A 14,469-nucleotide genomic window follows, 5' to 3' on the forward strand; every position below is an offset into this window, starting at 1 on the left:
ATCGTCGCCGCGCGCCGAACGCTGTATGTGCGAGTGAAAGGACGCGAGGGGCGCGTCTTTCACGGGGAGTGAACGCACGGCGGAGAACAAACGCGCGTTCTGCGCCGTGCTCGCTTAAGGGCTGCAGAAGTAGGCGTCTCGTTTCTCCTTTACAATCACCATATATGTAGAGCAAACGCGCCTTCTTCAGACGCGCGAGAGGCCGTGGGGGAGGGGAAGGAAGGGAGGCGACGTTTAGCTGCGGCACCAAGTGCCTATTTATATCAGAGGCTCCAGCAACAGTCACCAACGCCGCACGCATTTTGAGCTAACGCGGGCAAAACGCCGATGGCGTCGACAACAGTTCTGCGTGTTGTTGCTACCAAAGCCGCTCACCTTACTTCGTATGACATTGCTGTGTTGCTATCGCATTCATTGCTTCGCCCTTAGGGCGAAACTGTGACATTTTTTTCCTATAGGGTAATAAAACACTAAAATTGTACAACTGAAGCAACTGAGCTACTTTAATCACACAGAATGCTAACGAATGTACGCTTTATTTGGCCGCATAAGGTCAACATCTGCCGCAGCACAAAGGTGTCCATAAAGGAATCCATTTTTTTTTTTCACAGCCTAGACACGTATAGTAGGTAACTGACAGCGGCCGCTTGAACTTGACTTTGTGAACACGGCGTTAGAGTACACTACTATACGTTCAAGCGCGCCCGTGCCTATAGTTGAGCCAGACACTGGAACCATGTGTCTCAAGATGAGCGGCGAAACACCAGATCCGAAATCGAAGCATCTCCTACCAAAAACCGCTTCTCCACGACCCCCCCCCCCCCCCCCCGCTAACTTCCTCCGGTGCTGCTGTTGGCACGTGGAGTTTCAACGCTGGACACTTTTTTTTCTCCAGAAAACACCGACTACTTCTAAACTGTAGACCCGTAAGCAAGAGATGAGCGAACTTACCAGTTCGTCAAACGAGAATGCCGTCTGTCGACCCGACAGCCCCGACTGATTCTCCTGCTTGGCCATCATTGCTCACGCTCTTGGCAAGGCCACGTAGTACGGGTTGTGACGGAAAACCACTTCGAAAAGCGCATCAGGCAGGACAATCTTGATGCAAAAGCTAGTGCCACGCCTCCCACTTTCATTATCGGCAGCCGTAGTGCCTCAACCGCTCATCTGTATTCCTGGTAAACACACAAGGGCCAGCGAACAACCAAAGCAAGAAGAAAAGCTCACAAATTGCTCCAGGTAAATGTGGTATATTATTAAGGACCGGAAATACTCGCTGGCTGCTTCTGCTGGCGCAGTTCCAATGAGGAGCGAGGCTTGAAAAATTAGAGACTATAGGAAAAGAGTGCTGCTCGAAGGGATTTGTATTTCACCAATTTGTATCCCTTTCATCAGTTCGATCTTGCGTTCTTACGCTAATGCATATTGTGATCGCCGCTTACTTTTTTCAAGTGTGAGAATGGTGTGAATGGAATTTTTTTTCATTAATGTACGCGTAGCAATCTGCTGTAACGGCTCAGTGAGGTCGAAGTAATAGTTGAAGGACGACAAATGAATGAAAGAGAGAGAGTGTGTGTGTTTTATGAAACCTAGAGATGTTTGCTTGGCTGATGGATGACATTCTAGTGCAGTTGTTGGGAGAAAGCTATAATGTACAGAGCACATCATACAAACGCACAAGCGGCACATTCTTATTAGTTGATATAAATACAAATACACAAACACACGGAAATGAGGAAGGCGCAGGCTGGCCACTGCCACCAAGAGGGGCACAAAGCCTGCCTACTATAGTTAGCAAGCAGGTGGTAATAGAAATTGAAGTTGAAGATAAGGAGAATTGAAGAAAAGAAGAGAAAGCGAGATGGACAGGCCACAAAGACGAAAATAAAGCACGGCATACAGTAAGCAAGTAGGAACAAAACACACACGCAGGGACAGAAAAACAATATAAAAAGCTGCACATGCACTTATGGACACGCACAAACTGAAACAGATTTAATAAATGAATTGTGGTTATAAGCATCGCCTAATAGCCAGTGCTGCCTAACGTTCTTGTGCGCTTTCTTTATCGCCGCTTTTGTCACCTTAAATCTTGATTGTTTCTTTGCAGGTCGTCAAGATGCGCCAGACGTGCGTGAAACCCGTGAGTAAACACAACACGCTTAGTAAATTTAAGAGGAAAACGGAATACTTGAGCCTGTGTAGATACCACGTGAGCGTTTTCTCTTTCCCATTTGCTCTTATTTATTTTTCACGTCTAGTACACACCGAAGGAAGCAGCCATAATCCTGTGCAACGCATTCCACCGACCTACGGTAAGTTTGTAAGCAGTAGTGGTGTTTCTTGCTAAGCGTTATTGCGACAGAAGCGATGAGGTGAGTATTTTGTTACCGCTGCTCACATACAACCCTTATCGAAAAAGCATTCGACATGGGATCAGCGATTACTGCAAAACTCGAGGAACATACGACAGGGCGCAGCAGAGCAAGGCACGGCCTCGTTCGACGACATGCGCTTGCTTATTACTCTATTCGCACGCCCTAAGGAAAGTCCTGTGTTGATGAGAACTTCGTGTACTACAAGAAGATAGGAAACCAATTGTAAGATAACGAAACATGGCGAAATGATATCAGAGAGCAGGTAACCACGACGGGTACATCGTAGAATAGAAGACTGTTGAGTAAGAAGACTTGGAATATTAGTGAAAAGAAGCTGCATTGACAGCCATCTTCGTTCATTAACGTACTGGCCAAAAACTGGAAGTCCAATACGTACTACAGCATTAAACTTATAACCATCATTACGTGTATGAATATAACGCAATGGAAGGGAGAGGGGGGAGTGGCAGGTAGCCCGTCAGGCGCACTCAGGATAAAGTTATATATTCAGGGTGATGTCGAAATTACTGCAGTTTGTATCTATCGTCTACAATGTCCTCGTTAAGCGAATATATGCCCTCTATCTGAAGTGTAGAAAAAGCGGTGGCAACGAAAAGTTCGACCACTAATACAGTTAAGCAGAATATGATGTCCTTCTTGTTGTAGTTGTAGTAATCATTTATCAAACAAAGAGACTATAGAAAAATACTAAGCCGTAGGATGGCTCGCTACCTCAAACACTCAAAACAAACTCCAGTGACTTAGGAACGTCAAGGAGAGAAAAGCAGAAAGGCAAGATATTCGATTGTTAATACATCACATAAATCAAGCATAGCATAATATACATTTCTTGTTAAGGCTGAGTGTGTACGTGTTCCGGCTCATCGATGAAGGAGCCGTTATTTATGCGTTGAGTAGCAAAACGTTTGTTTGTTTGTTTGTTTGTTTGTTTGTTTGTTTGTTTGTTTGTTTGTTTGTTTGTTTGTTTGTTTGTTTGTTTGTTTGTTTGTTTGTTTGTTTGTTTGTTTGTTTGTATTTAGCTGGCCACACTTTAGTCTGAAAAACTTTTCCCTGGGAAGTCCGTTTAAACATGTAGACTGTGTAGCACAAATTGCGTTATTGTTGCATTGGTTGCATATTGCTGTATTTTTTTCCTCATCGTAGGAAGAACGAACAAAGTGTATTCGCTGCGTCGAAGATTACGACCTTCCTGAGAACGCGACGAAAATTCAGGTAAGTGATGGATACTCTGCACAATTTGCTTTTGCTTTTCGTTGCTAGTACGTAATCATTTTTTAGAAGCGTCCGAAGAAACAAAGTTCGCTTACGTGCCGGGCGCTCTGTGCCCGATGAATACAACCCCCCCCCCCCCCCCCTTCCGCCCCATGGCTAAGCCTCTGCTATATCAAATGTGTATGTTCCTGTCGGGCCAGAAGGCATTTATTTGACTGCTGCTCCACTTTCTGCATTTAAAAAAATAACCTGACCTGTACTCAAAAAGATTTTACAAATGTCCGACGATGTCGATACTCCGTAATGCGAAATTTGAGCGCAGCTGTATATGTGTTTTCATTTCGCGATATATTGAGCCAAAGAATGTGAGAGCGAAATCACCGCACCGACTGGCAGTGGGCCAGTTCCATCAGCGCCTTCGCAGAGGGAGGTGCAGTATGGGAACTCTGGCATGATGAGCGGCATCGGAGCCAGCTGTGGAAGACGATGACGACGACGAAGGCGCGAGAAGTGGCACGAGCGCGTTCGCGCGGTTCAAATTGCTGGAGTGGAAATGATGTCCCGAAGGTGAATCCGCACCGCAGCCATCATAGGAGGGGCACGATAAAACTATCAATAAACGATAGAAATGTTGAAGAAGCGCTTTTCTCACACTTCCCACGAGTTAATCAACCTCCTTGGTTAATTATGGCTTATTTCACCGTACAGACACTTATCTACGTGTATCTCTGTATTAGTGGTCTCTTAGTGTGAAATCTGAACATCCTGGCAAATTTTATTGGCGAGAACGTCATCAGTACGCAGAAGTTGCTATTTTCGATGGGAACAACCAGCTTTTATTTTTCTAATTAGCCTAGCATTACAATAACAGAGCCAAATCAGTTAATCTGTAAGCGGACATCACCAGACAAGGCTCTATTTCAGAGGTGAGCGAGGGCAAACATTGGTTTCACCTCTCCTGGTAAGAAGCTACGGGAGCTTCCACTCCAGCAATTTTTTTTAAACCTTTTCGGGTTACGCCGAGGGACAAGACGAGCCAGCTGCAAAAGAAGACGAGGACGAACGTGCGAGCTGTGGCACGAGCGCGTTCGCGCGGTTACGTCGAGGGACGCCGACGCTAAATCCAGGAGATTCCGCGCTCTAAATCCAATTTAGAGCGCGCCTAAGGGCCGCGCTCTAAAAAACTCTGCCACTGTCACATTATCTTCGTGCGAATGCGTAGCAAGATGTAGCCCGGCGCAGCGTCCTGCCGAGATCTCGTAAAGCCAGGTCCATAAGACTAAGATAAACCAATAGCCTGGAACCCCTAGGTTCCACTTATTGTCCTTGCTCGTTGTACAGCGAGGGTCACGACTCTGGCAGCATTGATCTCATGTGGTTGCATGTCAGAGTTTATTGGTCAATTGCCTAGCGGCGCATAAGAGGACGTAGTACGTGGCATCTGCAGTTTATGGGATGTTCCACATCTGCCGCCACGGCCATGATTGGTGCTGGCTAACACTCCCAGGGGCTGGGATAGAAGTACATGTACAAAAGCTAAATGTTGTTGTTTTTTTCGCCTTCATTGCTCTTGACCCATTGCACAATTTATAGCTTGTGTAGAAGCCAGCGACAAATACTTGCCAATATTTCCACCTGCATCCAATTGAATGAAGAAGTGAGTGAATCAATCGATCAATCAATCAATTATTAAATGAATAATTTAATCACACATAGTATCCAATTGAATGAAGAAGTGAGTGAATCAATCGATCAATCAATCAATTATTAAATTAATAATTTAATCCACACAAGTAACAATTAATTTTAAAACGTGTATTAGCCGTAATTTTTTTTAGTAACGTCAACGTCACCTTCGCCTTTTCTTTTATTTCAGCAACGGGAACTTGATTGGAAGTGCACACCACACGTAAGTCCATGTCCTTTCAAAACGATGTACAAGCATGCGAAATAGTTTCGTATCTTCAAGAACTCCCGCATTTCTGGAAAGTATACCAGAACATTCCACTTTCTTCTTTTTCCTTTTCTCTCTCTCTTCCTTTATTACAATTATTTTATGTTTACTTATTGTCCGACGGATTCTCGCGTATTCTCCGAATTCTTTCGAATCCCGCACTCGTAAACGAATCACTGGAAGTGGAAAAACTCCTCCTTCGGTACTTGTTCACATTGCGAAACGCGTTGTCGTATACAGTCGACCAACGCTTTTGTCAACATCCGTGTTCGGCGTTGGCTACCACGTGTGGTCATGTTTTTGTGCGTGTGTGCACCTTTATGTAATCGTGTATACGTGCATATGTGGCCATAACAGAACATTCCGTCACAATCGAATGTCAGATTCCGACTCGGCTCGCAACAGAAGTGTTCGCTTCGTATTCTAAAGGTGGTGAATATTCACATACTTCTAGGGAATCATCGAAAGAAGAGGTCTGTAGGATCTCGGCGCAGAAACAACCAGAGCTCGAATTATTTCTGTCCATTCACCGCATTTGTAGTTTCATCCACGTTTCCTGTATCTCCTGATTCTGCAAAAAGCGTACTGCGTCCAAACAAGCTGAGAGTTTTTAATTATTCAGCGAGTTTTGCCAAGTTTACAGAATGTAGACTTAATTCGTCAACTCCCCACAGGAACGTCACATATGAGACAATGAACTACACCATGTCCAGTACACATGTAAAGCACCCGTACAACCACTTGAAATATATTCCAGATGCAAAAATTGTCAAAAACAACGAAAGAAGTGAACCCACTACATCACTGCATACTATCCCTGAGAACAAAGCCCTAGACGTCCACCTTCCAACACATTTTGTACATATTACTCAAGTTTGCAGCAAAGATCTAATCAGAAGTGTTCCAGCATGTGTGCAACACCTTTAAACATCGTTATTAACAGCGTAGCTATTTAAGCCGGCCGTAATTTGTAGCGCATTAACAGAAAAAAAGTGGGATGTGGGCCGATCCTAGCGATTGCGCAGAAGGGGTCCAAGCGCAATGGCATATACCCCTGTGAACTAGCGAAGCTGAGCCTGGCTAAGTCTAGCTAAGCAAGGTTGGGACAACTTAAGCTGAGTCAGTCATCGATAGCCAATTGATAGCCAATCAATAGCTAATCAATAATCGACAAATAATTCATAAATTCCGGAAAGTGCTGGGGATGACTTGGTAGTGCTTAGCCTAGCCCAAAAGCCAGGACTAGCTGATTGTGCCTTCAATGCAAGCTACGCTATTTTTTTTTTATCAAGGCTCAGGCGCTGTGCGCACAGCTGTGCGCACAGTGCCTGAAGGGAATATCCACTGTAGCGCAAGAATGCAAAAACACCCGTGTACAGTCTTTCTTCACCCCCGCATTTAAACCGCTCGGTGCACGGTACAGAAACCCAGGTTGTCGAAATTAATCCAGAGTCCCCCACTACGGCGTGCCTCATAATCATACCGTGGTTAGCGCACGTCAAAACCCCAGAATTCAATTGTTGTTATGTCTTTTTATGGAGAATATCTTCACGCAACAAAACAGTGAAACATTGATGAGTGAAAATTAATTAGAACTTGGTTTGCTGAACTATACGACACTGAATACTTGCTCCAGCAGATCAGAAATGTTACTATGAGCTTCGATTAAGTTTTGCGCGTTTAAATCAGGAATTTGAGGTGTCAACTAAGCGTATATAAAAAATGTTACGTTATGCTTTTTGGGGATATCTAGTGAGGTGATTTATACTGCGCCATGCGCAAACTTATTTTTTCTTGTCTACATTATTCAATTTGTTCTTCTTATGCAGTGGCTGCAAATATCTTCCCACAATAAGCGCTGTGGTGTGCATTCGCGCGTTGTCGATATATCGCACTCTGAATATGCATATAGTATAGCAGGTTATGACTAATCTCTAGGTTCACTCTAGGTTCATTTTATTGAGGTTAAAGTTAGTGAACAAAATAATCTCTAGGTTCACTCTAGTTTCATTTTATTGAGGTTAAAGTTAGTGAACAAAATTTAGTCACCCTCTAATGATGACGGCTACCCCTCTTCAAATAATAGTTATGGTAATAAGAAAAATGCTTTTCTATATAAAGAAAAGTCACAGGACCTAAAAACAAGGAGCGGGCCTAGGTAAATAGATCACATAATGTCCACATACAGTTCAAGATAAACTGCAGAATACAGAGACAGAAGGCGAGGACACCTTGCCCAGAACGATATGTTAAGTTCCTACATATAGGCGTATACTGAATTCTGAACACGTGCACGAGGACGCAATGTCGTGAGAGATTAGCAGCGGCATGGATGAGGAAAACACACGTATAATATAGTATGCGAACAAAGACGCTACAGTCAAAAGCGGGCATCATCACACACGACACAAAAAGATCCCAAAGACGTGTATCACACGCATATTAGACAATTCGTATTATACGCATCTTTGTGTGTGTTGTGTGTCTTCGGAGGCCGATTCTCCCAGTATCTGACCATTTAATAAAGAACAAAAACAGACCGCTTTCGATGGCCTCAAATAAAATTTTAGAGCCAGGCGTACAGGATCTACGTGATGTCGGTTGTTTGAGTCCGACACCAACCTATTACCTCATCGCCATTTTGCTATACTCAGTTCATCGGCTGGACACCGACACTGAGAAGAGGTCACTGTTTACTCTGTCACAAAAATTTCAATTTTTTAAGGTCCCGTGTCAATCCCTTCGTCGTTATATACCGAGCAGTAATCACCGAGACGAAGGTCACGTTGCGGGGTGTGACTATGGAACACGCGAGCTGCATTCGAGTAGGTTGCGTCACGGCTAATGCACGTCCGAAGCGCTGACGCTGATGTCGATCTCGTCCGCAGAGTATATTAATTCATGTTGTGCGGCAAAGTCGATTACAAAACCTTCGCTTTCGCACGCAGTGACGAGTAGTTTATAAATATTCGAACGTCTTACTTCGTGTTTTCCGCACTACAGGCAACTTAAGATAACGCGCCCAGCGCACTCAACACCGCATATGTTTGGCATGAAAGTGTACAACGTGCTTAAAACGCAGTATTAATGAACATCATTTGTTCACTTGTAGGCGAACAATATAAGTGAGTGACTGGTTGCTTTTTATTTGACTCATTGCGACCGTTGATATAAAGTCACATTGATATGAAGTATAAATAAAATGCTTACTTAGCTTGTAGCAAACAAGGTCCAACCTGGTTAGCGTCCCTGTCTGTGCTTTTCTCTCTCCTCTCTCTCCTCTTATTTAGCATAGAGGAAAATAAACTCAAAAATGCAAATGCCAATGTATCTAACGCATCTGATATTGCCTCTGTTTCAGCAATCGCCGACCACACTGCTGCTTCTGGAGTGCCGCTTCCGACTCGCCAAAAACGTACGCTCCTTTTAACGTCCAACCACTTCGAATATCTACTAGCTGTAGCGCTTCTCATAGGCTACGCATTCGGTCACAGTTTACAGCATGAGCATTCGTAGCTGCAAAGTTAAAATACGTTTGCCTGAGAACTGGTTAAGAGACGTGAGCAATAGAGATGCGGGTAAATGGGTTTGTGAGATTACAGTGAGACACGTGATGCTGGTATTATCGGCCTGGAACAGTGGTCATTTGATTTTGAGAACCCGCTGACTTTAAAAGCGCCACACCAATAGCAGCGACAGACAGGCAATTTTACAGCAGAAAGCACGACTAGGAACTGTTTATTTTCCCGTCCGTTTTCATATTCAAAGCTGCCCAAGGTTAGGGTGGTACGACAGCGATTAAACACTACCCTCGCTTACACCACATCGTTCTTCTGCGCACCGGAGATCACATTAATTTTCACAGATGACAAACACGTAGATGGCGCACTCACGGTGGCACTTTTCTGTACTCAGTGAAGCGATGACTACTGTTTGGTAAATCACTCTTTCCGTGTCGTCTTCTACTCGCTTTTAAGTCAGCGCGTTCTCAAAATCAACATGAACCAATTAACCCCGTTTATTGCTCTGCTATGTATGACAAGTTCACTAAAGAAGGATACAGTTCTTGTTTTAAAATCATCCGAGCAGGTCGCGTCCTTACCGGCTGTCCAAAAGATGGCCTGGTAACTCTCTCATACGGTTCTGCGTCTCGTCTGCATTTAGTCTGGATTAGGCCTAGTGATCACGATGTCGCTGCTGTGGATACGTACCAAGCGCGACAGCCGAATCCGCAGATAAAGATAACGCTTTGCACTTGAAAACACAAGCAACACATAGTTACCGTGCAGTGTCCCACTTAAGGGGGATGCTGAATGTTTCGAAATTGAATGTACTTGTATCTGCTTTCAAAGTTGAACTATGTCTTGCATGGCGCATACAAAAGCAAAAAGAAATAAATCGAAATATGTTATTAAACCTCATTACTAAGTTAAACGTCGATTGGGATAGCGCCTGCTGGGCCGATTATCTTTGCGTAAGATGCTGCAATTTCTCACATTTGCCTCATTTTACCTACCGACTCCGCAAACCTTCAATTATACCGTTTTCTTTTTTGTCGTATGTTTCATAACAATCGTAACAACATGAAAGACTAGAACACGCGTGATATTACGACATGTTTACTTGCGATAAGAGCGTAAATTATATCTCGCGACGTTGTATCGAAATGTGTTCTGGCGAGCCTTTTGTTTCGCAGCGCGAAAACCTGACTGAGTGTGAGAGGTGCGTCAACGAGACCAAAGTCGCAGAGAATGCCACCTTCGCTGAGGTGAGCACTGGCACTATATATATAAAGAATGATGGACTCACGTTTCTCGGATGTGACTGCAAGCTTCAGTGTATTTTCCATTTCAGTACAAAAAAGTGGAAGCCGACTGCATGCCCAGAGTGAGTATATCTTCTGATCATCTCACTGCTTATCCTCAAAGGCAGCTCTAGCTCGCGGGCAACTCTGATCTCTCTTTTCATATACATGTAAGACGCAGGAGTGCATTTATGAGTAAACCCCTGGACTGAGTTGAATGAAATTTGTTGCATTTGAGAGTGAAAGTTAATTTCTACTGACTGTACGAGACCAAATTTTGATTTAGCACTGAAATTTACAATTATTTCCGAAATTTGGTATATTTAAAAAATGAGGCACAAAGTTTACAAATCTGTAACACTGCAGCAAAGGTAGATATCGCAGTTCCTTCAACTGCATCAGCTAGATCACCTAAATGGGATAAATCTGATATTTGAATTTACAGCTTAAGATTTTGACCTGTTTACCAAGACTTTGCAAAATGACTACTCACGAATTAGAGGTATATTGTAGAGCTGTGTGATATCACTTTTCGTTGTTGAGTTATAGATTTATAAGCTGTATTGTTGTTTCTTTCTTAATTTTTGGATTTTCTTCAAGTTTTATTAAAGAATCGACAGCCTAAATATAGCCCCTCTTGGGCTAAGGTGCTCGACCTACTCGACCTACCGTCGAGTCTGGTCCGACTCCTGGCAACACCATAGTGAGACTTACCAAGCACGGCTTCTTGACCTTCGTGACCTGTAGAATTTCAAGCATACTTTGAATTAGCGGCCTAGTTTCCTTTCGTGATCGTCTTCATTTCCACAGAATTGGCAGCAAGCATGGTATACACAAGATTTTAAAAAATATTCAGTTGGATAATTTTCTTACCTAATCTCTTTAAATATTGAATGAGTGTTCATTTAGCCGTACATCAAATTCTCAAAACTATATACCAGCAAAGTTCCAAGGCACCAATTTTCTTTGTTTCATAATGCCCCACCAAATTACACCTACGCATAACCACTAGGAAAACAAGGTTATTGAAAAGATGTGTCTTGGTTACCAGGCTACAATTTCTGTTATATATATACTTTCTATTTGTCAGCCAACTTTGCTCCAACACCGGTAGAAATTTTCTGCACTCTGTGCTTATCAGATAAGCCCGTCCCTTCATTGATATAAACGCTCTGCTTTGCACAAAAAACGATTACGTGAGCGAAGACAGCGGCTCACATAACCATCGTTTCTCTGTCGAAGCTCTATTACGAGCGCAGTTCGTGATACGTGATGAGATAAAGCCTATGACGCACGAGATCTCTGTGTCAAGGCTTCAAGGCTTCTCGCGCACAGAGAACGGACACTACGGCAGGAGAGAGCGTTACAGCCAAAGCGCAACGTAGAAATCCATTAACAACGCGAGCGAATAATTCGCCTTTCTCAAGATGCTCATTGAAAGTTACTTCAGCCAACGTTAAAGTAAAATAAATGTAAAACAAGAAAATTACCGAAGAAGTATATCTCCACTTCGACAGAGAGGGAATGCGTTCCCACGCGGTAAGTTAAACGCCGTTATCTTGAGGGTGTCGAAGGACCTTCGAGACGCGAAGCCCGAACATTCAGTAGTAACATTAACCGCTAACGAAAGACAATGCGCTGGGTTTCTCATTAAGCAAACATAGAGAACATCATAAACACATTCGGAAGGATAAGGAGAAATATATACACGGTAGAAAACAAGCAAGTAGGCAAAATACAAGAAAAAACAGGAGCCTTCTGGGTAATCATTCCCAATGCACAGCTTGAATACTCTGTAGCGTCATTAAGGTCATTTGTGATATAACATTCACTTAAAACAGCTGGTGTAAGTAAACATAAAGTCTGCTTCTTGCACATCACTCACTCTTGAGTAATGGCTTATTCATCTGTAAATAATTTCAAAATCTGTCTTTCATTAGCTTTTAGACTAGCCTGATTTAATGTATTCAGTTGCCCACAGGAGCCTGAAATATAAATATTGCGAAAGTTGTACTCATATACACATACGGTGTTGAAGAAATTATTTCTTACTGAACAAAAATATACCGGAAGGAGATTATGTAACTAGTGAACTAACTTTGAACTAAACCATGAATTACTGGACTGAACTAAGGTAACGACATAATGACAGGACGAGCGATCATGTCCATGCTATAAATCGGTCGCTCCTTTTTTGTCCCGGCCCGTTTTCGCTTGCGATACCTTTAAGTTTCACACCAACTAGCCAAATAACGCGTTGTAGTAAACTTCAAGTTGGTGCTGCGTTGTAAACTTGTTTACCAATTTTCTTGCAGACCTACCCGAAGGACCGTATCAGGCGACTCTGCAAGTGGAGATTCATCGAAGAAGTAAATAGAAACACATCGAGTTGTTTGTTACGCAAGGTCACAATCTCTCGCTTTCTGTTATTGTATCGACGCAGGAGGAAGTCCACCGGTGCGAAGAGTGCGTGGACAACTACACACTGCCGGTCGTGTTCGAGTACGAAGATGTGAGCATTGCCGCTTAACAACGCTAGTCGGTTCGTAATTAAAAACACTGTGGCGCACTAATGAGGCATCGTATCAGAGTGGACACACACCATTACAATGGAGAATACGATTACTTGTCTTGTGCTGCTCGCTTTCGTAGTGCCTTCGATTGCGCATCAAGGATTTGTCTAGTAAGCGTTGCAGATTGTAATTTTCAGAGGTTCTAAACAGAACTTGCTAAGATAGCATTTAAACTGCCCTTTGTGCTCGGAAATTAGTCAATTCGATAAATGGCCCGTGAGGCTACGGATGAGACCTGGTGAAACGAACGAAAGACATGCATTCCAAGCGAAGTTTCCAGGCTACTGCAAACGGAAAAAAATCAATTTAGATAGATAGATAGATAGATAGATAGATAGATAGATAGATAGATAGATAGATAGATAGATAGATAGATAGATAGATAGATAGATAGATAGATAGATAGATAGATAGATAGATAGATAGATAGATAGATAGATAGATAGATAGATAGATAGATAGATAGATAGATAGATAGATAGATAGATAGATAGATAGATAGATAGATAGATAGATAGATAGATAGATAGATAGATAGATAGATAGATAGATAGATAGATAGATAGATAGATAGATAGATAGATAGATAGATAGATAGATAGATAGATAGATAGATAGATAGATAGATAGATAGATAGATAGATAGATAGATAGATAGATAGATAGATAGATAGATAGATAGATAGATAGATAGATAGATAGATAGATAGATAGATAGATAGATAGATAGATAGATAGATAGATAGATAGATAGATAGATAGATACTCGATTTACTTGTTCTGTTTTGCTATAAATGCGTTGCTCTAGAAGTAGCACGTAAATTGGCTACCCATTTCTCTCAGTTCTATCGCGCATGTAATCGTGAGCTCGTAAACCATACCATGTTGCTTCACTGCTTCGCTGTAGGCCTAACGTAAACAGTTAGTGCCCTTAACGGAAAAGAACTTCCCTCTAAATGACTCCTTTCTATTTTATTTATTTCACTCAGGTGTGGAACATGAGGAAGAAGTGCATGCCTCGGGTAAGTGCTATTGAATGACTCTTTCGGTTACGTTTTTGTCGAGCACAACGTACTCTAGAAAAGCCTACGCACGTTATATAGCTTATCTTGTCTCCCCCACCATAATCGTCATCTATCTAGCGTGCATTTACTTTCTTTAACATTGCACTACCCCTACTTTCAGGTTACGAACTGCAAGCGCATATCAGCGTGATATAAGTATAGCGTTCTTGTGAGGGAATTAGCGAATACAATGTCTTTAACAAATTAACTGGGCAAACGACTGATGACGATTACTGTTGAATGACAAGATAAGGCCTAAAGTGTGTAAAATTATTTATATTTTAATAATGCGTAAGCATTCTTTGGCGAGTACCCCAGCAATATCTGTCTGTCACGCGAAAACTGTAACGCCTTGTATCTGCTCAAAAATGCGTAATTTGCGAAGTTATGAAATTTAATCATTACAATAGCGCAAATGTAGGGGATTTGTAGCTTTATTAGCGATAAGGAACAATTGAAACCA

The 14,469-nt window shown here is 42.5% G+C and overlaps 2 protein-coding genes across 4 annotated transcripts in view; one reads left to right on the forward strand and one right to left on the reverse strand.

Annotated features, from left to right (window-relative positions):
* Nucleotides 1–1,016, reverse strand: part of LOC119433986 (flavin-containing monooxygenase 5) — a 50,130-nt gene extending 49,114 nt beyond the window's left edge. Inside the window, exon 1 of the mRNA XM_037701279.2 lies at nt 952–1,016. The gene's annotated coding sequence lies outside the window, so the exon portion shown is untranslated. The remainder of the gene's footprint in view (nt 1–951) is intronic.
* The window catches only part of LOC119433990 (uncharacterized), a 165,286-nt gene that overhangs the window by 139,792 nt on the left and 11,025 nt on the right, over nt 1–14,469 (forward strand). For all 3 annotated transcript variants that reach the window (XM_037701284.2, XM_037701285.2, XM_037701283.2), the window contains 10 exons: nt 2,111–2,143; nt 2,262–2,315; nt 3,543–3,611; nt 5,488–5,520; nt 8,927–8,980; nt 10,262–10,333; nt 10,420–10,452; nt 12,685–12,738; nt 12,813–12,881; nt 13,932–13,964. In XM_037701284.2, coding sequence (XP_037557212.1) covers nt 2,111–2,143; nt 2,262–2,315; nt 3,543–3,611; nt 5,488–5,520; nt 8,927–8,980; nt 10,262–10,333; nt 10,420–10,452; nt 12,685–12,738; nt 12,813–12,881; nt 13,932–13,964 — 504 coding nt within the window. The remainder of the gene's footprint in view (nt 1–2,110; nt 2,144–2,261; nt 2,316–3,542; nt 3,612–5,487; nt 5,521–8,926; nt 8,981–10,261; nt 10,334–10,419; nt 10,453–12,684; nt 12,739–12,812; nt 12,882–13,931; nt 13,965–14,469) is intronic.

Source organism: Dermacentor silvarum, chromosome 11 (assembly GCF_013339745.2).
Source record: "Dermacentor silvarum isolate Dsil-2018 chromosome 11, BIME_Dsil_1.4, whole genome shotgun sequence".
Lineage (NCBI taxonomy): Eukaryota > Metazoa > Arthropoda > Arachnida > Ixodida > Ixodidae > Dermacentor > Dermacentor silvarum.